Source organism: Puma concolor, chromosome F2, assembly GCF_028749965.1.
Source record: "Puma concolor isolate L17-30 chromosome F2, mPumCon1.1.hap2, whole genome shotgun sequence".
Classification (NCBI taxonomy): domain Eukaryota; kingdom Metazoa; phylum Chordata; class Mammalia; order Carnivora; family Felidae; genus Puma; species Puma concolor.
The window spans coordinates 9,473,394-9,498,646 of record NC_141684.1 but is presented as its reverse complement, the minus strand read 5'-3'; the positions used below and the strand labels follow the sequence as shown (position 1 = coordinate 9,498,646).

General features: G+C 43.4%; 1 protein-coding gene across 1 annotated transcript in view; it reads right to left on the bottom strand.

Annotated features, from left to right (window-relative positions):
* Window positions 1-25,253, bottom strand: part of DNAAF11 (dynein axonemal assembly factor 11) — a 78,828-nt gene that overhangs the window by 45,497 nt on the left and 8,078 nt on the right. The window contains exons 2-6 of the mRNA XM_086695994.1: window positions 24,333-24,500; window positions 19,669-19,746; window positions 10,461-10,633; window positions 7,317-7,519; window positions 516-701 (exon numbers count right to left, since the gene is read on the bottom strand). Of these exons, the coding sequence (XP_086552120.1) occupies window positions 516-701; window positions 7,317-7,519; window positions 10,461-10,633; window positions 19,669-19,746; window positions 24,333-24,500 (808 nt within the window). The remainder of the gene's footprint in view (window positions 1-515; window positions 702-7,316; window positions 7,520-10,460; window positions 10,634-19,668; window positions 19,747-24,332; window positions 24,501-25,253) is intronic.

Genomic DNA, 25,253 nt, shown 5'->3' with positions numbered 1-25,253 from the left:
GGCGCCTGGGTGGCTCAGTCGGTTGAGCGTCCGACTTTGGCTCAGGTCATGATCTCACAGTTCATGGGTTCGAGCCCCGCATCAGGCTCTGTGCTGACAGCTCAGAGCCTGGAGCCTGTTTCAGATTCTGTGTCTCCCTCTCTCTCTGCCCCTCCCCTGTTTGTGTTCTGTCTCTGTCTCAAGAATAAATAAACATTAGAAAAATTAAAAAAAAAAAAAACTTAAAAAAATAATAATAATAAAAATAAAATAAAGGTATCAACAAGGAGAAAAAAACAGAAAAAAAATTAAAAACATCCAAACAAGACCCTATGTAAAATGCCATAATTCATGACATCCTAAAGAAGGCAGTTTGATATTAACAAATGTCAGTAGACACAATTCAACAGGAAGCTGAACTTAGAAGCCAAGTCAATTAAGTGATGGCTAACAAAGATTGAACACAGAGAAGGAGTAAACCCTGTGCAATCAAGAAAATACAGTCCATAGCAGGGCATTGCCTCACTGTGGAATACCTTAATTTTTCTTGGTCTTTCCGTTGTTTTTCCATATGCCTAAGTGTTTCCAATCTAGATTCAGGAGTAAACAAAGAGGGCTTGTTCCAGAATTCCAGGTCATCTTCATTGTCCTTGAATCTCTTTTGGTTGCATTCCCCTTCTTGTCCTTCCTGGACATGGTCTTTGTGCTCTACTGAAAACGGGCTAGGAAAGAACAAACGGACACACAGAGCATGTGAGACCAGTACTGGATGTCTGAGTTTCATCCTAAATGCCGCCCCTTCAATCTCTGACACACTTTTCTTGTGTTGTCTTCGTACCTTTGAGTGACAAAACACATCTGAAAGAGAGCCAATGTAAGCCATGCTGGATGAACGTACTGTCCCAAATGGGACAGGCCCTCATCATCTAACACGGGGCATAGTGCAGTGATCGGATGAGAAGCTCCCAGGCTGGTGGGATCTGAGTCACCTGCGGAGCCGTGTGAAGGGCACAGATGCCTCGACCTGCCACCAGAAAGTCTACTCAATAGATGTGGGGTTAGGCCCAGGAATCTGTGTTTTATGACAGCTTGCAAGAGGTTCTGATGATCAAACTCAGGGACCACTGGGCCTTCCCAGGCACCCCACTTCCAGGCTGGGACCCTCAATTCCTGCCTCCACACTGCTCCCAGAGGAGTCTTGTCAACAGGCAAATTACATCATATTAGTTCCAGGTTCTTTAATGATGCTCTCTCTCCAAAATTCTCCAGTGGGATATATGAGATTCGTGGTATGGTCTTTTATGGACAACTTCTGATTTCATAGCTTTGTATAGGAACAGTGCTGTGTGCTCTTTTTTTATTCATGTTTTGTGGGTTGTCAAGGAGTTCTATGGTGTCTCTGACATCAAACGGGTATATGAGATATTCAACAGTCATTCAACGTGGATTCGAGAAATATTTCTTGAGCATCTCCTCTGTGCCCAGCACCAGAGATCCAAGCCCAGGCAAGACAGACAATGACAGTCCTTTCAGGAGATCCTATTCTAGCAGAGCAAAAATGACACCGTTCACATAGTAAGCACTGGGGAACAGTGTTCCTCACCTCTCCCTGCAACATACACTCTATTTCGAAATAACATTGCATGAAAAAATCCACATGAAGCCTTGAGTACCAAGCATGACAAACAGGAAGTGCTCACTGAACGTTACGTTTTGTTATTGTTACTGAAACGAGATAACACAAAAGGCTCATTTAGTTGACCTTCAGATAAGATGCTTTTTGAAGGGATAGACCAAAAGTACTAGAGCTTGAGGTTTAAACAATATAAATAGAACAGAGAATGATATCTGCTAACATTTTTTTTGCATATTACAAAATGTAACTAGTTTAATAAGCAAAATAATGCAAACTTCTGAAAATGAATACTTTGCCATATAGCTACAGTTCTCTATGGTGTTGAAAAGGCAATCTATTAAGGGGATTTATAATATCCTATCACATCCTAGGTAATCATCACTGAAATAATTGGTTCCATTTCCAGTTAAAAGAATTTGTTTAAAAAAAAAAGAAGAATTTGTTTTTGGGGGCGCCTGGGTGGCTCAGTCTGTTAAGCGTCTGACTTCGGTTCAGGTCATGATCTCATGATTTGTGGGTTCGAGCCCCACGCCGGGCTCTGTGCTGACAGCTCAGAGCCTGGAGCCTGCTTTGGATTCTGTGTCTCCCTCTCGTTCTGCCCCTCTGCCCCTCCTCCACTCACACTCTGTCTCTCTCAAAAATAAACATTAAAAAAAAAATTAAAAGGATTGTTTTTTGCTGGAAAGTGACTAATTGGTTCACTTTTCTATTTTGTAAAATGTAAAAAGATAATAATACACATAAACATCATTGCACTTAATAAAAACTATAGAAATATCAGCTAAATAACTTAAGTCTCCGAAGGCAAAATGCATGGAAATGTGAGCAGCCAGGAGACAAAACAGACTGATCTCATCAGGATACAAACAAACAATGGGCTCCTCAGCCACTTCCTTCACATCTGTGCTCTCAGAACTCTCTTCCCACTCGTGAGCACATCCCACAGCCCTATGGTCCCGTTTAGAAGAGTCCCATCTCCGCTAACGCTCATTTTCGGGAATTAGAGGCCTACAATTTAATTTAATTTATTATATTTTAGACAGAGAGGGAGTGAGCGGGGTAGAGAGGAGAGGGAGAGAGGGAGGGAGAGGGAGAATCCCAAGCAGGCTCCACACTCAACACAGAGCCCGACTTGAGTTCTATCTCACATCCCGGGATCGTGACCTGAGCTGAAATCAAGAGTCTGATGCTCAACCGACTGAGCCACCCAAAGGCCTACAGTTTAAACAAAACTTCACTTACATCCAAATCGAAGCCCTTGCCCTCCCTCTCCAAACCCCTCACCCCTCACCTAGCTCATGACTGGGCTGTGCATGGGGAGAGGGGCACGGGCTACGCCAACCCCCCTTCGCTCACCTACTCCTTCCCTCTGTATCCCACCTCGCTGGCTTCTTCAGGTCCCCCCGACTTCAGAAATTTGGGCCTGGGACAATGGATGGGGAGAAGGAGGCAAACATCTCATCTGACACTGATGCTCTTACACCTTGGCACCTGGCTCCCTTTCTAGGGCCGATGCCCAGTTACCGGTTTTGTCTTCTGAGCACATTTACTGGTTCTCAGAGACATTACAATGGCCTTCCAAGTACACTGTTCCCTATCAGAGTGACCAACATACTACCCGGCTGGTCATTTATGACAACTCAGCTTGGGCCACTGACAGTCCACCCCACGGTCCCTCATTGCCGCTACTCACTTGGACAGTATCCTTTCAAAGAGAGCCAAGTGCAGTTCCTTCTACCATGTGTACTTGGCCCACGGGGTATTCCCAAATCCTCGACATGACAGATGCTGAGGCGTGAGTTGATTCCATTGACGCCCACTCTCCTGACACTCCTGCTCTAGGCTATTCCAGGACACATCACATCATTTCAAGTCTCCAGGCTGGAAGCAGGCTGCCTCTAGTCAAGGGGTGAGATGACTGTCTCCCCTTCTTGCAGTCGCCCCCTGCATCTTTCTGGCATTTCTTCTTGCAGCGTTAAAAGGGAGTGGCTCCCTACTCCTTTCTGACTAAGCGGATGATTCACTATTTTGATGACCGTCCGCCAGAATGTCTGGATGTCTGTGCAAATAGGCTGAATGCAGTCATGGGAGGAACGGAAGGACCAGTCAGTCCTGTGGAGAAGTAATAGCGCAAGAAACCAACCCAGCCGTGTGCTTCTACTCAATGCAAGCAACAGCCTGCTGTCAACATTTGTCAACTTGTATGAAGCAAGAATAGTAGATGATCCCCAACACATTTTATGTGCCTATTATAACTGACGCAAAACACTGGGGAAAATGCAGTGAAAAAAGAATATTACAGCATAAACTCACGAACGTAGGTTTAAATATTATAAATAAAATATTAGAAAAATGAATGCAGAAATCTATTACAAATATATCACAGACAAAGTGAGTTTCTTCTGGAAATTCAAGGATGGCTTAATATTGGGAAATATATTAATGTGACTCAACACATTAATAGACAAACATGATTATTTCAATAGAGGCCAAAAAAAAAAAAAAAAAAAAAAGAAAGCATTTCATAAGATCCAGCATCTGTGATGATAAGAGCTCTTCATCAACTTGGAATCAAAGGAAATTCACTTAACTCTACCAAGACCCCACAGCAAATGCGTTACTTACTGATGAGAAATTGGAAACCTTCCTTTTAAAGTCAGAACCAGATACAGATTCTCACTCTTACTGCTGCCATTTCGCCCTCTACTGGGGCCTTAGCAGCCACCATAAAGAAAATCACAAAGCAGAGGCCTAAGGATTGGAAATTCTTTAAAGTTGCCATTTATTTTTTTAAAAAAAGTGTTTTTCCACATAGAAAACACAGGATCAGGGGCGCCTGGGTGGCTCAGTGGGTTGAGCGACGGACTTCGGTTCAGGTCATGAACTCACAGCTCGTGAGTTCGAGCCCCCGTGTCAGGCTCTGTGCTGACAGCTCGGAGCCTGGAGCCTGCTTTGAATTCTGTGTCTCCCTCTCTCTCTGCCCCTAACCCACTCGCATTCTGTCTCTGTCTCTCTCAAAAATAAATAAACATTTAAAAAAAAAAAAAAGAAAGAAAAAACACAGCATCATCTACAGACTACGGCACCTTTTTAAAAAGGTCAGCAAGATTGCTTAATACAATACCAGTATATTCGCCTCTTTATCCAACAGCAAGAACCAATTACAAGGGTATTTTAAAAATGCCATTATACAAGATACTTAGAGATAAATCTAATAAAAGAAAACCTTTATGGAGAAAAATTATAGAACCTTACTGAAGGACTCAGAAGAAGGTCTAAATAAATAGAGAAAGCTATTCCACAGATCAGCAAGGAAAGAATCAAAGTCATGAAGATGTCAACTTTCTCCTAATTAACATATAAATTGAATGCAATTTCAATCAAAATTACACTAGGGATTTTTTAGGGAATTTGAATAGCAGATTGTAAACTCCTAACAGAAAAGTAAAGAGCTAAGAACAGCCGAGATAAATCTGAAACATGGGAATACCTCCTACCAAATATCAAGATTTACCATAAATCTACAGATTAAAACCACATGAAGGTACATCCACGGAGCAGTCCAGGGAGCCCAGAAATGGACACACAAGTACGCATGTAAAGGGTATATGGGAAGGGTGGTGTGACAGATCAGGAGAAGAGCACCTTCATAATGGAGCAGACAATCAGCTACCCATCTGGGAAATGACAGGTACCCTACTACCCACCGTAGTCACAGCTTAATTCCACACAGACAGATAGGACACTGGAGTAATGAAACGTTGCCTAAATGAAAAATTTCATAAGTGAGACCAAAAAATACAAAAACAAACTTGACTATATTACCATTTTTTAATTCTATAAAGCAGAAGCACTTACTAAAATTAAACATAAGTCAAAGGCTGGGAAAAGATATTTGCAAAGCACATAACACTAAAGAATCCGCATCTAGAATATGAAATAACTGTAAGTCAATAAGAAAAAAACTTAACAATTTATTTAAGGTAGGCAGAGGGCCTGAAGAGTATATGAATAGCCAATACAAATATAAGAAGACACTTAAGATACTGAAACTCACTGGTAATTCTAGGAATACAAATTAAATATTAGGTGTTACTTAACAAACAACTTGATTGGTCCATGTTTTAAAATATCATATTATCCTGGGGTGCTTGGGTGGCTCAGTCGGTTAAGCGTCCGACTTCGGCTCAGGGAATGATCTCGCAGTTTGTGAGTTGGAGCCCTACGTCGGGCTCTGTGCTAACAGCTCAGAGCCTGGAGCCTGCTTCGGATTCTGTGTCTCCTCTCTCTGCCCCTCCCCTGCTCACGCTCTGTCTCTGTCTCTCAATAATAAATAAACATGAAAAAAAGTGTTTTTAAATATCATATTATCTAATATTGGCAAAGATTAGGAACTCTCCTATACTGTTGATATAGGAGTATAAATTAATGCACTTTAGAAAACAATTGGGCAACGACTATTAGGTTGAAAAATGTTCCTAATTAATGATGTGGCAATGTCACTGCTGAGTGCTCTAGAGAAACTTTCATACCTTCATAAGGAGACATGAGCAATATTGTCTGAAAGAAACAGAAGAAGGGAAACACCCCAGGTGGCCACCCAATGAGGGGAGTCCGCACCTGGACTGGTCTGCAGCTGACCCCAGCTCCGAGGGCCGTGCAGGTTGTTAGAGCTGGTGCACATCTGATTGGTCAGGGCCAATGAGTCACTAGCTGTTAAATATTTTGAACATCACCTCTGGGATAATCTGTGATTTGTTCATCCAATGGATTACAGAGTCAGAATGAATAAACTAGTTCCACCTGTCTTTATACGCAAAAATCTCAACAACATAACATTGAATACAAAGCAAAGTTGTAGAAAGATATTGTTTGTGCTAAACGCACACACACGCACACACACACAGCCACTCTTGTTCAAGGAGGCATAATTATATCACAAATATATCTAAAATATGGATGGGATCACATATACCAAATACACACTTAACTTTCAGGATGGCGGACCCCCTGAAGAGGAAAGCAGGGGATAGACTCTCAGTGATGTTATATCTTTTTATCGTTTTTAAAAAGATACAGAGCATAAATGCAAACTACTGATATTTATTAAATCTGGGTGGAACTATTGTGTCTATTGATTTTTTAAATATTTATGCATGTCTGAAATATAATTATTATTTTCTCAAGATTAAGAGATTCTATTTTCAAACTATTTAAAGCTTTCACCATATGGAATCAAATCAACTGACTGTGGCTGTAATTCACTTAAAATAAACAAGTGTGAAAAACTCTGGCTTGTAAAAAAAAGACCAATTTAGAGGCTTATTAATCACATTAAAATGTATTCATTATATAATTCACAAAACAGAATATTTTATGATGCAATCAAAATTGTTTGATTTATAATAATGTGATTTACATTTAACTTTTCTGAAATACCCGTGTTAACTCATCTTTCCTGTGCATCTTAGAGAGATTCGTCTGAGGATAATTTTAGATGCAAAGGAAACTTGGGAAGGAAGGAAAGCCTCAGAGAATTGTCACAAACAATGAGGTGTTCATACTCTTTATTCTCCAAATCGATCACCTGAAATATGATACTGTGAAAACTTTGGGAAGAGAAAAGCTGCTTTTAACTGAAGTTAAGTAGAAAGTAAAACCCTCGTAATTTGCGCACAGAGTGGCACTGATGTCTGCGTACCTCTGTCCCTCGAAGACTGAGTGCCTTCTCTCCTTGGCCTCATTTTCATCCTCTTCTCGAAGTTTCCTCTGAGCCTCTTCCTTGTCTTTGGCCCGTTTGAGGCGGTAAGCTTCCTCTTGCTCTCTGATTTGTTGTTCAATTACTGGAAAGTTCTGCAAGGCCTGAATCCTTTCTGAACGCTCGATTTCTTTACCGTCCAACCACTTGAATAAAAAACAACCAACATGGTGTAGTTATTCAAAAGTCACAATTTGAATCACGTTGACTTTGACTGGAATACTGTAAATTTAGAAATAACAAATAATGCACCTTGGTGATATGGAATTAAAAGCAAAGTAATGAATGGGAAACATCAGAAACTTTGATCTAAATCAATGTCTATTTCATATAATTAACAGAGTTACAGAGTATCTTTATGGGTAAAATAATAAGTATGTTGTCTGTTGAAACCAATTATTAGTGACAAGCTCTCAAAATCTATGGATTTTATACCTGCTCGCTATATAAAGAACATCAAAGCTTCAGGTCAGACCACAGCTCCAAAGTATAACGGTGCCACCTCGAAATGCTCTCTACAAAAAGGGGTCTTGTATATTAGACAGAGTTGGGCTCCAATACGAATGGGCCCATTTTCCACCCTCGACAACAAGATGCACCCAGTAGGTTGTCAATTGTTATGGTCACTGTTTATACCTGGTATTTTCAAAGTGATTTGCCAAGCTGAAATACTAAAATAAAAACACCAATTAAAATGTGAAGTTTCAAAGCTACTAGTTTAAAAACACCTATGTATTTTGCCCAGCCCCATTGTATAAAAAGAGGTAAGGCATTAGAAATGCAAGGTAGGCTGTATAACGGCCCCTCAAGAATGTTCACCTTCTCATCCCTGTGAATGTTACCTACCATGGCAAAAGGGTCTTGGTAGCTGTGATTAAGTTAAGGGTGTTAAGATGGAGAGATCATCCTGGATTATCTGGATGGGCCCGGTGGAACCACAAGGGTCCTCATAAGGGAAAGAAGAAGGCAGAAGTGGCAGGGTCAGAATCGGGGAGAGATCAGAGGAAGCCACCACTGCCGGCTTTGAGGCTGGAGGCAAGGGCCACAAGCTCACACATGCAGGCAGCCTCCGGAAGCTCAACGTGCAGGGAAAGGAGTTCTCCCGGAGGGAGGGCGGCCCAAGGCACGCAGCCTTGCCAACACCTGAACATCAGACTCCTGACTCCGGGACTATAGCGGCAAACATCTGTGTTGTCTTAAGCCACCACGTTTGTGGTAACTCACGACCACAGCAACAGGAAACTAATGCACAAGGAAAAACACACGAAGCTTGGGTAAAATAGAAATCTAACAAATTATCGGGATCGGTAAAATCATAAACCAAGATCACAATGCTGACATTTGGAAAAAGAATTTAAAATACGCTTTGGACACAAGGACCCATGTGGCTGTTGTGGATGGGCTGCCGGTGTCGGGCACGTGCCCGACAGCTGTCACAGGCTTCTAGCCTGACCGCCACAGCAGCAACCCGGGGCTCGGCTGGGCTGGCCCCTGCACCCTTCCAGGGATGTGGCTCATAGTGCTATGAGCCTGTTTCTGTGCAGGGCCTGTTTCTGTGATATTCTGGTTCTCATCAGTTCATTTTGTTAGTACGTCACTGGATAATGAAGATCAGCTTGGGTTATGTTTGAGCTCATTTATCATTTTATTCTAAATATATGTTCTGGATTCAATTACCTGAGTGACTCATTCTCTTAATCAAAAACATTTCACATTAGAAGAAATGTGCTCCGTTACTCCAGCAATCTCGACTATGCAGGACACGGCAGTCTAAAAACAAACGTCCTCTGAGAATAGAAGAAAATGCCTATGGTGAAGCCAGTGCATCCATGCGTTTTCTTGCAGAAGCATGGGGCCACACGCAGGTCAGACATTCTTGGAATTACATGAAAGTTAACATTACTCGTTTAATGTAAGCAGGTATAGGATTTCTCTAGAAACCACCTGTTTTTTCCCCAGGTTCCAAAAATATTAGGTTAGGGGAGATACAAGATAAGAGATTAGCCACATCGGGTAGAGGTTGTCAGATGAGTTCCCTGGACCAGCAAGCATCAGTGAAGAATCCTCCGGGGCGCCTGGGTGGCTCAGTCGGTTGGGCATCCGACTTTGGCTCAGGTCGTGATCTCGCGGTTTGTGGGTTTGAGTCCCGCGTCCGGCTCTGTGCTGACAGCTCAGAGCCTGGAGCCTGCTCCTGATTCTGTGTCTCCTTCTCTCTCTGCCCCTCCCCCGCTTGTGCTCTCTCTCCCTCTCTCTCTCTCAAAAATAAATAAATGTAAAAAAAAAAAAGAAAAGAAAAAAGAAATGAAAGAATCCTGTGTGCCACATCAGACCTAAAAATCAGAAACTCTGGGGTGGGGCCCAGCAAACACCACCCAAGTATTCCAAAGCATAGCAAAGTTTGAGAACTGCTAACACAGAGAACGTGTTAAGAGAAAGCAATGATAAAAAGAAAATACTTATAAAAGCACAGTAGCTTAAGACAGTGTAATACAGAGGTATGTAGCTGTAGTAATCTCAAAAACTCTTTAAGTTTTCAGTCTGCTATTAGTAATGATGAATGCCCTCCATGACTCTAATTTGCATTCCTCAACAAACAGTTTAGGGGCGCCCGGGGGGCTCAGTCAGTTAAGCAGCTGACTCTCGGTTTCAGCTCAGGTCATGATCTCACGGTTCGTGAGTTTGAGCCCTGCATCAGACTGCACACTGACCGTGTGGAGCCTGGTCGGGATTCTCTCTCTTTCTCCCTCTCTCTCTCAGCCATGCCCCCCCGCCCCAATCGTGTGCACTCTCCGTCTCTCTCAAAATAAATATATACACTTAAAAAAAAAAAAAGAAAGAAAGAAACAGTTCAGTTAAGCTCTGTTGTGTTCTGAAAGGAGAAATGTATTTAATCTATTCTTCAGAGTTTATTCAAGCTATCAAAACAACTTTAAAGTGTCGGTACGTCGAAGGGTTGGTTTCGATTTTCTGGAATCTTCCCTCCTCTAAAACTACCCCTTCCCCGACGATGCCGCGAATGAATCAGGCATCACTGCGGCTGCTTGTTTTCCTTTTTCCGAGGTTTCTGCATCATTAAAATAAGCGTACCTTTAACTGCTGTAGCGTGGCCACCACGAACTGCCTGTAGCCGTCAAAGTCAGCACACGGGTTACCCATGAGAAAGAGCTCCTTCAGGTGGATATTGTGCCCAAGCGTTTTAACGCTGCTCAGCTCTCCAATGAAGTTTACGGTCAGGTCGAGTTTTGTCAGCCCTTCACATCCTGTTGAAAGGAGTGGAAAGAACACAAAGCAAAAAAAAAAAAAAAAAAAAAAAAAAAAAAAAATCACACTGGTAATAAAATGTGTGTAACAGTTCATAGCAGAGACAACGGTTGGAATAGTTTAAGCCTGCGGATTAAGTGCATCACCCAACAAGTGGGTGTTCAGAAACAGCACCTCAAAGGGTTAGCTCTAATTCCTGTCTCAATCTGCACTTCCCTTTTGTCCCTGCGGCCAGGGGAAATCACTTTCCCTGCTCATATCTGCGAGGCCAGGGGGGAAATAACTTCCCCTGCTCATATCTGCGAGTCCCGGGCTGGTAAACATGTGCATTTGGTCACCATGTGGTGTGAAGAAAGCCAAGTACCAGCTGCTGCCAGGGAGCACCCGACATCAGGACGAAGATCCCTCTAGAGAGGACACCATCAATCTGTCTGAGAATTCTTCCAGGTAGGCGAGACACATCTCGCCATGAGGGGTGATGGTGGCGGGAGGGTTCCCTAAAAGGAAAAGGCGGTTCATAAACCCCAGGCATCAGAATTAATGTTCATGAAGTCACAGCGAAGACACAGAATGGCTCCAAGGCCACCGAGAATGGCACTGCAAGTATCAACAAAGGTAAAGAAGAGTTTGGTCCTCAGGGGAGTAACAGAAAAAGGGGCAGTCGCTGAAGCGGAGCTTGTCGTAAATCGGCCCCACCTACCTTCACTAGAGGGACAGCCGGATGCTACGGAGATCTGAAGCAACAGCCTTCACTCAGGTTCCCTGAGAGCTTGGTAGTTAGGAATGCATCCTGGAGAATTAGGCAGATGGGGGTTCAAGTCCCAGCCCAGCCTCGTCCAGAATTTCGTGTTTTCCTCCTATCTGGTCATATCCCAAACCAGAATCTTCCAAATGAGACAGTGCTAGCTCAGGGCTTCCAGATGGATGTAGGACCTCACCCTCCATTCATTCATTCATCCGTCCATTCATCCAGGAGTTACTGGGTACCCACTGTGACCAAGTTAATGAGCCAGGTCTTCAGGATAAAGTGGTTAAAAAAAATCCACGGCGTTTCACCTCAAGTGTATGTTTAATATAGGGAAAGGAGAAAAAAGATGGGCATTCCAGGAAAAGAAGGTACTTGGTGCAAAGGCACCGAGAAGTGAATCTAGAGGAGACAGAACCAGAAGGAGGCAGTGCCCATTGTTACATTATAAACCAGCCTAAATCAATATGTACTGGTTCTTCTTTTTCAATTCCCATTCATTGTTCAGCCCAGCGTTCCTGGCTGCCATCCCCAACATTCTAGTGGGTTTGTTCCTCTACAGGGGACCAAGGACCTTCGTACCGACAAAATTAACAGACCCCTCAATTCATTATGTCACTAGAACAGTCTGCTGACATGGCCTGATTAACCACAAATTCTCTCCTTTAAACATTTTTTACAGATTGATTTTCTTTGTCTTTTTAGCTTTATTTATTTGTTTACATCTAAATTTTTCATTGCAGTTAGTCAACATACCATGCTATATAGTTTCAGGTGTGCAATACAGTGATTCAACAATTCCATACATCACCTGTTGCTCATCACATCAAGTGCATCTCTTGATCAACCATGACTTCTCTTTGAAATGTTTCATCTGTCTTGGAAAAAGTGATACTGCTCTCTCCTTGTCCTCTTTTATGATGCAGTTTCTTCCTCTTGATCCCCATTATAGACTTTTCCACTCCATCAATGGTAATAGAGCCCAGATTTCCATCCTTGACCCAGTATTTTCTCTCCTCATGGCTCTCTTGACGACAACAGTTGCGTTCCTTGGTTTAAGCAACCCCAAATTCTGATGAGTCCCAAACAATAACTTTGTATCTGACCATCCAACCGAATGTCATACTCCTCTTTCCAAATGCCTGTAAGACATATCCCATTCGATATGTCTAAAAATGAATTCTCCATTTTTCCTCTCACTCTCCACTCCTCACGACAGCTTTCCTGCCTCCTTGATGTCTAAATCCTGTCAACGCCATTGCCATTTTGGTATCAGATGTGTTTGCGGCCAAGAGTCAAGCCAGAGTTAACTTGAGTGCTAACCTAAGTTGTTCCCTTAACCCCTCCATTACATCAGTCACCAAGCCGCACAGATCTCAATGGCCACGTTGTCCTACCTACTTCTTGTCCACTGTAATCCTGTGACCAACAGTACAGTTCAGGTTCTTATCCTCCTGTGCATGCAACATAGCATATGTCCTAAATCATCTTTCTATTTTGAAAACAGGAAGGAAGGACCAAAAGAAGACAAAGGGTGACATTTCAAAGACTCCCAACAAGTTCAAAAATGTATATGTATTTGATTTTATTGTAATTGTTTCCATGAAGGACCCTCCAAATGTTCATTATGGTTTTCAAAGTGATAAATCTTAATTGTTTTTCTACTTGGCCTACCCATAAGAAATGAAACCCCATCCGCCATTCTAATGAACAATTCTTGCTGAACTAGCCAGGCGTGAGAAAGCCTCTTCTTTGAAGTTAAGTACTCCTTCCTTTAACTGATTCCTCCCCTCCATCTCTCCTGTTCTTGGAAGATCCATGTCAGTGGCCCGTGGGGCTGAGAAGGTCATTGAGACAACACTGATCTCCCAAGGGGGAAAGCTCACACTATTAGAAACCCCACCTCTCCTTCCAAGTTAGGGTAAGGAAGAGGGATGGAAAAAGAAGACAGTTTATTATATCCCGGTGAATCCACGATGGAGGGGGGTGCGGGAGGTATGCTAGCTAATTCTTGCCATCCAGCAAAACATAAAAATAAACAAGTGGATATCCATCTTTTTAAAAAAATTTTTTTAACATTTATTTTTGAAGGAGAGAGAGAGAGACAGAGCGTGAGTGGGGGAGGGGCAGAGAGAGAGGGAGACACAGAATCTGAAGCGGGCTCCAGGCTCCGAGCCATCAGCACAGAGCCTGATGCGGGACTCGAACTCACGGACCGTGAGATCATGACCTGGGCCGAAGTCGGATGTTTAACCGGCTGAGCCACCCAGGCGCCCCTATCCATCTTATGTCTAAAATTATACTGCAATTTACTCAAGTAGGTGGGCTGAGTCTGTATATCCATCTTTCCCCCCCTCTTACCTCAAACCTTTAAAATTAAACAAAAAGTGTACATTTGCCAGCCAATATGATGCATCCTCCCTTCCTACTGCCCATCCCCCCAAACACATCCTCCACCCGCGCCCTGCGGCCTCCCTCTTAGAGCTGGAAGGTGGCGCCCCCATGGGAGAAGCGTCCAGGAAGAGGCCTGCGTGGGCTGTGGACTACGGTTCCCCAAACTCAGACAGACAACAGTGACAATGCTGCCCTCTAGTGGCGGATGTGCAAAACATACCGGAAAACAACTCTCGGCTTCCTTTGAGGTATTTTAACAAAAACAAGCCTTGGACAGGCCGACTGAGAGTGACAGTTTGAATTACTTCTCTGCCATCACAGACTGACATTTTACTACCACAAGACGCGCATACAGAGTCCATTTTTCCATCCCACTTGTTCCCATGAGAACGTGGAATGGGGCTGTCGAGTGGCAGCTGGGGGAGAAGGACGGCTCCAGTTCTCATGCAGAAAAATGCCCATGATGGAAGAAAGAGTCTCCCCAGTTCCAGCACTGATGATGGCTTTGGGGCCTTTGACAGCGATGACAGCTTAGGTTTCGAGGATGGACATTAAGAACGTATGATGAACACTTAGGTCACTGTTGGCACGCAACCTTGACAGCCACTGAAACACCCATTTCTACGCTGGGCGGCAAACACGCTAAAATCTACCACCCTAAGTAAAGTCCTCCTAATTTTAGCTATTGGCAGATGGGAGTGGGGTGGGGAGAGCAGCCTGCCTGCCTCTGCTCCGAGCCCCTGTACTCCAGAGTAAGGCCTGCCAGGCGGCGTGCCCAGCCCACAGCAGCCCTGCCAGCCAAGCGGGAGGCCGGATGTGGAAAGAGAACCTCACAACTGCAGAAGAAGCCAGCACTGGCCACCGGATCGGCCAAATCCTTTGATTGTGAGCAGACACCAAGTGTTACCAGACATCGCAAAATAAATAAAAGCACGAGACAGAAGCCCGCAAACTGAAACAAGAAACCTTCCAGAATGTGGAGTGACAAGACAAAGAGGTTTACATAAGGAATACAGGGTAAGAGGCATGGAGAATCGATCTAGGATGACCAAATCCATTTTAAGGACATTCCAGGGGAAGTGAGAGAAAAAAGGGGCTGGATATGTCTATTCCCTTGATCGTGGTGATGGTTTCACGGGTGTGTGCGTGTATCCAAACTCAACAAACTGTTCACTACCTATGTGCAGGTGTTTGTGCATCAATTAAACCTCAATAAAGCTATTAAAAAAAAAAGGTTGTGCTCCAAAGAGCATCAAGAAAGTTGACAAGAAGACCTCAAGATGAAAAGACGTATCTATAAATCATGTATCTGACCAGATATTAGTATCCAAAACCTATAGATAGGCCTTACAAATCAACAATAAAATGACAAATCACCTAATTAGAAAGTGGGCCAAGGTTCTGAATAAACATTTCTCCAAATAAGATACACAAATGTCCAAACTCATCCGTCATTAGGTAAACGCAAATCAGAACCATGATAAGACACCCTTCACATCCATCAGGATAGCCCCTAGAAAATAAAGAAAGAAATAAAAACAGGAAATAACAAGTGCTGGAGAGGATGTTGAGAAGTTGGAGCACTCAGAAATTGTTGGTGGGAATATAAAATGGTGCAACTACTTTAAAAAATAGTTTGGCATCTCCTTAAAAAGTTAAATGGAGAGTTACCACATGATTCAGCAGTTCCCTAGGTATGTACTAAATTAAGTTAAAACATATGTTTATGGGGCTCCTGGTTGGCTCAGTCAGTTAAGTGGCTGATTTCAGCTCAAGTCATGAACTCACAGCTCGTGAGTTTGAGCCCCGCATCGGGCTCTGTGCTGACAGCTCAGAGCCTGGAGCCTGCTTTGGAGTCTTTGTCTCCTTCTCTCTCTGCCCCTCTCCCGCTTCCCCTCTCTCTGTCTCTCTCTGTCTCTCTCTCAAAAGTAAATAAGCATTTAAAAAAAAAACCACGTTCATGCAAAAGCTTATACGTTAATGTTCATAGCAACTTCATTTATAACCAAAAAGTGGAAAAACTCAAACATCCATCGACTAATAAATGGGCAAAGTGTTGTGTATCCATACAATGGAATGTCACTCGGCCACAAAAATGAATGAGGTACTGATACCTGCCACATGTGGATAAACCCTGAAAACACGCTACAGACACAAAGGACCACATACTGTGCAATACCGTTTACATTAAGTGTTCAGAGAGAGGAAATTTATGGGCACAAACAGATCAGGGGCTAGGTAGGGCATGGAGGAAATGAGGAATGAATGGCAGTGGATACAGGTTTTCATATGGGGTGAAGGAATGTTCTGGAATCGGATAGTGATAATGGGTGTACAACCTTGTAACTATACTAAAAACCCTTGAATTGTATAATAGAAAAAAAGTGAGTTTTATGGCATGTGAATTATACAGCAATTAAAAATAAATGCTTCAAATATTTCAACTAAGAGACATCCTGAGAAAAAAGTACGATTTTCCAAATTCATCTTATTTTATTTTATTTTTCATTGAGGTATAATTAACACACGCATTATACTCGTTTCAGGTGTGCAACACAGGGATTCAATACTTGTACATATTGTGAAACGATCAGTCTACTTAGCATCCGTCACCTTACACAATTACAGAAGTTTGTTCTTTGTGATGAGAACTTTTAAGATCTACTTTCTTAGACATTTTCAAATATGCAGTACAGCATTATTAATTACAGTCGCCATATGGTGCATTACATGCTCATGATTTATTTAGTTTATAGTTTTTTAAATATAATTTATTGTCAAGTTAGTTAACACACAGTGTATCCAGTGTGCTCTTGGCTTCAGGGGTAGATTCCCATGATTCATCACTTACATACAATACGCAGGGCTCATCCCAACAAGTGCCCTCCTCAATGCCCATCACCCATTTTCCCCTCTTCCCTGACCACCCCCCCCCAGCAACCCTTAGTTTGTTCTCTGTATTTAAGGGTCTCTTATGGTTTGCCTCCCTGTTTGAAACTATTTTTTTCCCTTCCCTTCCCCCTTGGTCTTCTGTTAAGTTTCTCAAATTCCACATATGAGTGAAAACATATGATATCTGTCTTTTTCTGACTCACTTTCTTCTCAAGTGCACATGGAACATTCTCCAAGACAGATCACATACTGGGTCACATAACAGCCCTCAATAAATATAAAAGGAATGAGATCATACCATGCATATTTTTAGATCACAATGCTATGAAACTTGAAATCAACCATAAGAAAAAATTTGTAAAGCCTCCCAATGCATGGAGGTTAAAGAACATCCTATAAAGAATGTATGAGTCAACGAGGCAATTGAAGGAGAAATTTAAAAATATATGGAAGCAAATGACAATGAAAACATGACAGTCCAAGCCCTATGGGATACAGCAAAGGCAGTCCTAAGAGGAAAATACATTGCAGTCCAGGCCTACCTCAAGAAACAAGAAAAATCCCAAACACAGAACCTAACCTCACACCTAAAGGAACCAGAAGCAGAGCAGCAATGAAAGCGCAAAGCCAGCAGAAGAGAAATAATAAAGATTAGAGCAGAATTGAACAATGCAGAATCCAAATTAAAAAAACACAGTAGAACAGATCAATGAATCTAAGAGCTGGTTCTTTGAAAGAATAAACAAAATTGATAAACGCCAAGCCAGACTTCTCAAAAAGAAGGGAGGGAGGACTCAAATAGATAAGATCACAAATGGAAGAGGAGGGATCCCAACCGACACCACAGAAGTACAATTATTAGAGAATACTATGAAAAATTATATGCCAAAATACTGCACAACTTGCACGAAATGGACAAATTCCTGGACACCCACACACTACCAAAGCTCAAATGGGAAGAAATAGAAAATTTGAACAGACCCATAACCAGGGAAAAAATGGAATCCGTTATCAAAAATCTCCCAACAAATAAGAGTCCAGGACCAGATGGCTTCCCAGGGGAGTTCTACCAGACGTTTAAAGCAGAGATAATACCTAGCCTTCTGAAGCTGTTCCACAAATAGACACGGAAGGAAAGCTTCTGGACTCATTCTATGAAGCCGGCATGACCTCGATTCCCAAACCAGGCAGACCCCACTAAAAAGGAGAATTATTTTATAGTTTTAAGGTTTGTACCTCTTGGCTCCCTTCCTCTCTTTTGCCTGCTCTGCCCACCCCCACCCCTGACAACCACCGAATCTTCTGTTCTGTGTATCTCTGAGCTTGGTGTCTTGTTTGTTTTGTTTTATTATTCAGATTTCACATATAAGGAAGATCATACGGTATTTGTCTTTGGCTGACTTATTTCACTTAGCATAATGGCTTCCATGCCCGTCCACGTTGTCATAAATGGCAAGATTCCATTCTTTTTTATGGCTACATAATATTCCATTGTGTACACGTGTACGTCATTTTCTTTATCCAAAAACGTACCCTTTTACATGATAAATTTGAGAGGTACTAGAGATATTCAATGTAAAAATACAATCATTAAAACTAGAACTTAATGTAGAATGTATTTATATTCAGAAACTATAAAGAAAAAGTGAAAAGTTGAGTCTATTAAAATGTAATACTTCTGAATGATGCTAGCATCATAAATGGAACAAAGGAAAAGTAGCAGACTCAAGAGAAAATATTTATAGCATACATAACAAAACATTAATATCTGGAATGTTTAAGAGCAACTAAAAAAGATAAACCAAAATAAAAATAACCAATAAATGTAAAGTAGAGGAGATAAGAAATACAAATACTCTATAAAAATCTGAAGGATTATATGGACACTCAATACTAATAAGGGAGATGTAAATAATTTAAATAAATATTTGATAATAATGCCTTTGTTTGTTTGGTTTTTTTAAAAAGATTGCTTATTGGGGTGCCTGGGTGGCTCAGTTAAGTGTCCAACTCTTGGTTTCAGCTCAGGTCATGATCTCACAGTTGGTGAGTTTGAGCCCCACATTGGGCTCTGTGCTGAAAACCTACAGCCTGCTTGGGATTTCTCTCTCCCTCTCTCTCTACCCTTCCCTGGCTTGCTCTCTCTCTCTCTCTCTCTCTCTCTTAAAAAAAAAATATTAAAAAATTGTTTACTAAAATTATTAGTGAGGTTGTGTAAAAATGGGTACTCACATGGACAATCAGTACAAAAGTAAATTGATATAACCTTTTTGGGGAATAACTTGGCAATTCTTATCAAAATGTGCGTATTTAAACCTAGGAATTCCATTTCTGTGTGTTTATCCTATAAACACATGCACACAGAGCGAACTGTGAAGAATCCTCATTGCAGCCATGCCTATTATACAAAATGCTGGAAACCACCCAAATGCCCATCTGCAGAAAAATTGTTAGATAAATCAGTCTACCATCATTCTGGTAGAAAGCCCCCGTGGTTCCTGGATGTGAAAGAACAAGGTAATTTCACAGAAGAAATCAATTCTCAAAACAATACTCATAGTATGGTCCCATTGATAAAAAGCAAATGAAACAAAACTAGCTTGTATTCAACCAAGGTTTATTTTTTTTATAAATGTTTACTTATTTATTGAGACAGAGAGAGAGAGAATCAGAGAGAGAGAGAGAATCCGAAGTAGACTCCACCATCAGTGTGGAGCCCGATGCGGGGCTTGATCTCATGACTGTGAAATCATGATCAACCAAGGGTTAATTTTAACACCACTATCTCTGTGAGGGAAGCTGGGTTAGGAAGGCATGAAGTGGACTTCCATTTTCGAATTCATAGATCTATTATTATTTGAACTTTCACCAATAATTAATAAACGTAAGACTTCGGTAAAATGTTAATTTGAAAAGTACACCTATTGTTTAAGCAGTACGGTTTAAATCTAGATGCAAATCTCAATTTTAATTCATAATAAAATGTAAGAAGAAAATTCTTACCTTCCAAATTTTCAATTTTTTCAATGTTGTTTAAAGCTAAGTTCAAATATTCAAGTTTCTTGAGTTTGCTAACATTTTCTGAAAGATACAAATAATGTAATCAATTAACCTTCAAGATAAACGCTATTGTCACACAATCTACTGTGAAAATGATAAAGGGAATCTAAGCATTATTATGGTTATGAAAACCGTGTTGCTTTTTCGTGTCTGTACTTGGACATGAGAGATTGTTGGTTGCCCAAAGCAACACCCATGTCTTTCTCCGTAGCTCCTAATAGAACCCACTTCTGCTCTTGTCCCCAGCCAGCTCTAACTCCAGAGGCTGGCTTCACCAAGCTGGGCCAGTGCATAGCAACAGCATGTCCCTTGTTAATGACAATTCAGGACCTAGGCTTAAGCCAACCAGCCCCCGGCAATCTCCTGGCAACGTGTGATGCAGGAGAAGACATGCAAATCAAGGTCTCCCAGTCAGATAAGAGGGAAAGGTCTGTGTTCCATGCTTGGGGATGGTCTTTTCCTTTTTCCTGCTGGATGTTATTAGGGAAGAAAGTGATACCCTTACAGATACTCACAGTCCTCTTACAGCCACGAGGAAACCAGCAGCAGGAGGGAGCCCGTGCTGTGGTTGGGGAGCAGAAAGAAGGCATCGCCGAACCCTGGAGACTGTCCTATCTCTGGGCTTACCGGTGGGTAAGATATGTGATTTCCTTACTGGTAAGCCGCAATGAAGCTGGGGTTTCCTTCACGTGAAATCAAATTTACCCTGATACATACAGGATTATTGTTTTTAACAAACACAAAATCTCTTAGAGGCAAAATGATAAGCATAAATAAGTCAGAGAATTTCTGTAGGACGGGGACACTTAAAAATGCTAATAATACTGGGGCGCCTGGGTGGCTCATTTGGCTCATAAGCTTCCAACCTCGGCTCAAATCACGATCTCGCGGTTCAGGAGTTCGAGTCCCACGTCGATCCGTGCATCAGGCTCTGCACTGAGAGCTTCGGATCCTGTGTCTCCCTCTGTCTCTGCCCCTCCCTCCCTTGTGCTCTCTCTCTCAAAGATAAATAAACATTTTTTTAAAAACTGCTAATAATACCATAGGTAACATCATTGAGAGCTTATTATATGCCATGTATATTTCTAAGCATTTTGCATATATGATATCATTTAATCCTCTTAACAACCCCGTGAGGTAAAAATTACTGTTGTCCCCTTTTCCAAATAGGAATACGAAGGTGCAGAGAATTAATCACTTGTGCAAGGTTCAGTGGCAAAGCCAGGAAATCTTGACTCCTGAGTATATATCATGACACCACACCCTAAAAGCACAGTCCTTTCTAAGAGGACACGAATGTAGGAAACCCTGCTAAGGAATGTGGATTTGGGAATTCCTCACTTCAATAAGGCTCCTTCTGCCCATTTTCCATGGAGATTAGGAAGATCAAATATGATAAATTTATAGTTATCATCACCTTTATCATTGTTACATTTCGTTTAAAATTTAGAAAATGCCACCTACGTGTTCCCCGTAGACCTAAGAGTAACACTTTATCTCTCTAAGCCTCAGCGTACTCATTTGTTTGAAACGAGGATCTGGGAATAAATTCCTAGAGTTTCTCTTAGCAATTAGATGATTGTAAGTAATACTGATGTTTCCAGGAGGTTCTCTAGGCAACACTGGAGCATTCAACAGTCAACAGATTTGTGAAGCTCTGTGTGCAAACAGAGTGTCTAGTCTGCACCCTAAACAAAAATACCTGAAGTTATTACTGTTAAAACTACCAGCCGACAACAAAATACTTGCTCCTTCCCCACATTTGTTACATGTATAACCTTCTAAATGTGAAAAGGGTCTTCTGATAAGGAAAAAAAAAGGAAGATTTGTTTTAGGAGGATTTCTTAAACTATCTCTCAAGAATAACGGGCTGAAAAAAAAGGAAAACAGGCTAAGGAGGGGAGCCTGGGTGGCTCCGTCGGTTAGGCGCCCCAACTCTTGATTTTGGCTCAGGTCGTGATCTCAGAGTTCGTGAGGTTGAGCCCCAAGTCGGGCTCCGCACTCTCAGCGCAGAATCCTGCTTGGGAGTCTCTCTCTCTCCCTCTCTCTCTCTGCCCCTCCCTCCCTGTCAAAATAAATAAATAAACTTCAAAAATTAAAAAAAATTAAAAAAAAAAGAATAGGTTAAATTGGTCAGGGGGAGAAAAGGCTCTGCAGATAATAACACACAGCACTCTTGGCAAGCGGGAACGGAGGCAGCCAAACCGTGGTTCTAGCCCAAACCATCCTGGAAACAGTTCTCACCCATGGCCATTACCAGACCCACAGACTTGCCCTGGACCAAAGCCACCCCCTAGTGCAATCAGCTCTGCTCTCAGGTAGGCCTCAGGCTCACTGGGGAGCCATTGCAAATGCAGATTTGGGGAGCCCCCCAGCAGGTTAAGTCAGGAGGTCTGGGAGGGGGCTGGAGCCCCAGGTTAACAAGACCAGGGGGGTCCTGGGCTCACCCTGGGACCAGCACTAAGCACAGCCCCCCAAGCGAGCCCATGTGCACCCCGCAATGAGGAACAGAGCTTCAGGAGAGGCAACCATTTTTTTTGCAAGCTCCTACCTCGAGGGCACAAGAGCCAGTCTGAGTCCCGGAGAAACACTTTTGCTTGCTAATAAAGTGCCTAAGTGCCTATGGGTGGAGTAGCACTGAAAAATCCCATTATTAGGATTTAAAAGAGTGTTTAATTCAAGAATACTTTGGAAGCAGAAATGTAAGCTTTCTCACAGCTCTGAAAAGGCCTGAAATACTATGCCGCTAATTAGTAATTGTGATGGACCCAGCTGTGGAGATTGAAATTTCGGGAACTCTTTTAGATCTCTACAATTAGGACGGCTCCTTAATGCCCCCCCCCCCCACCCCGCAGAAAAGCTGGTGGTTTTCTCTAACAGCCTTTTTAATTGAACAGTGTGCCAGAGTTTCTAATCTCTGGTGAAGTGAAAGATGCCGAAAATAATGATCTGAAGAAAGATAAAGAATGTTAACAAATCTTCAAAAAATAATGCAGATTCCAGGCTTTTTTTTTTTTTTTTTTTTTTTTTTGCAACCCACCAGGGTTTCTCAGCCTCAGCAGCACGAACACTGTGGGGCCAGCCCGGGCACCACAGGACAGTTAGCGGTGTCCCGGGGTCCCGGTACAGGACATGTGGCGGCACCCCCTCCCCGCCCCCCCCCACGCCTGTGGCAACCAAAACCGTCCCGGGTGTCGTCAAACACCCCTGTCGAGAACCACACCGGGGCAAGTTCAAATGACCTTGCAGGCTGACCTCTGGTGCCAGTGCCAGAGCCACGACCCTTAGGTGACCCTTATGTCCGTCCCTTTTCCCCCCCGCCTCTGCCCCCGCCCCCACGTGGCCAGCCTGGGTGGATGACAACATTAACAGCAGTGGCAGCAGACAGCATCTGGGCGAGCGCGGAGCTCAAGAAGTAAGTGCGTTGTTTCACGCAGTCCCTGGTGTAGACACGGCAAGACTAAGTTAACAGACTCACCTGATTTCACACAGGTTTTTTTTTCCCCCCTTTTCCTTTTTGAGAGAGAGAGCATGAGCAGGGGAGGGACAGTCTGTGCTGTCTGTGCGGACAGCAGTGAGCCCGACGCGGGGCTTGAACTCACGAGCCCTGAGATCACGACCTGAGCTGAAGTCGGGCGCTCGACCGACTGAGCCACCCGGGTGTCCCCTTCACACAGTTTCTAGGTGGCCGAGGCAGGGATCAAGCCCATCAGGGCCTGCGCTCTCCTGAGTGTGGGAACACTCCTGTTTCCACCTGGCAGGTCCCCCTTCTCCCTGCCCCTTAACTCATTCTTCCCCCTGGGACCGTGAGGAGGGCCCACCCATCCGATGGATGAACTGGGAGAAGGAGCCGGGCAATGCCCGGTCCCCCTCTGTCCTGGCTTCTGGGCTCCTCCCACCAGCAGAGAGGACGCGCTCCTGTCCCCCTACTGCCATACGCAGGGGGCCTGCCAGCCTCTGGTTGCCCAGCCTGCATGTGACCGGGTGGACACATTTAACCTGAGGGCATTTTTAGGAAGCCCCCGTGGCGGCGGGTCTAGGCCACCTTCTCCAAAAGGTTTTGTCAGTTACGATGCTGACATTCTGATCCGTCTCCCCGTCACTTCATTCCTAACTGGAGCAGTAAACAGGGGTGTGGGTGTGGAACCCTCTCGAGACCCAATACGGAGCACACGGCCTCGCCCAGACACGAGCTCTGTAACCACGGCAGAACCAGCCACCATAGGGAATCTGACGAGGGTTTACTCAACTCCCATGCAACCCTTTCTGTTCCACGGAGCGGTGTGAAACCAGGACAAATGCCTGGATTCTATTTTCCTTCTTTCAAACTTTTACCAAACCCTGGCTACAAACGGGCAGGTCGACAAACATGCCTGAACATCGCAACTCCTCGATGGCGTCCCTGGAGAGCCTCAGGCAAGGGGACTAAGCAGCGTGGGAGCTCAGAGAAAGGTCCAGGCAGGCTCCCGAGAGCTGGCCGTGTCTGTTTGCCCGGGTGGTTCTTTGTCACCCGTGTCGTCTTTTTCTAAGAATCACCCTGCAACTTCCCCAGGTTTCCCCACTCAAAACGTCGAAGAAACCATGAGAACAAAATCCTGAACACTTACCAATTTTTCCAATGAGATTATTTTGAAGATAGAGGATTTTTAAGTCCCGGCACCATTTGTCAATATGCTCTAGTCTTTCTATTTCTTGCTGATGCAAGGAGAGCTCCTCCAGGGAAAAAATGACACAGTCATTGTGCTCGGAGTTCCGTCTAATAAGATCTTCTGTGACTGAAAGAAAATTTGTTATGTGTTACGTCTCCGTCCCTATGTTCATCATCAGGTTATGACATGACGAATGCGTTGGATTTTCTTCCCAGTTAAATGTCAATCCCCCAGGCCCGAGTGATTTTCAAAGGGGAAGAGAACAGACAAGTGTTGCCTTGTCTGGCGACACCATGGTGAGTCAGAGAGATTTTGCCTTTTTTGCCCAAGGTCTACCTACATTTTCCTCTAGGGATGGAGACAGAGTTGGTGGGTAATGACCATGAGAGTGTTGCTATGGCATATGTTGACATGACATCCTGTGGTGCTATCATGCCAAACTGGACGAGACCCGCTAAGGAGACCACGACAGGGCAACTTGCGACTAAGTGGCACAGTCTGGCCACCAGGGGGCCAAAAACGTGTAAGCAGCTCCCAGCGTTCAGTAAGGAAAGGTCTGTCCATTCAACCGACATTGATTAATTGAACTCGAGCTGGAGAGGGAAGAGGAGCACGCTAGATTTTGCACTGCAATCTTGTAGAGCAGCTACCCTGAGCTCTGTTTCCAGGAGGAATGAAAGGAGCCGCTCACGGGAGGGGGGGTAGTAAGAGTCCCTGCCCCTCTGACCAGAGTGCTATGCGGCACTGGGGGGGGGGGGGCTGGCCTGCCACGGGGGCACCGAGGGAATGGGGACAATTCTCTGGTCCACAGTTGGAGCCAAGAGCAAGACGGGAATCCCCTTCCTAAGACACACCCAAGTTAAAGAAGTGATGACAACG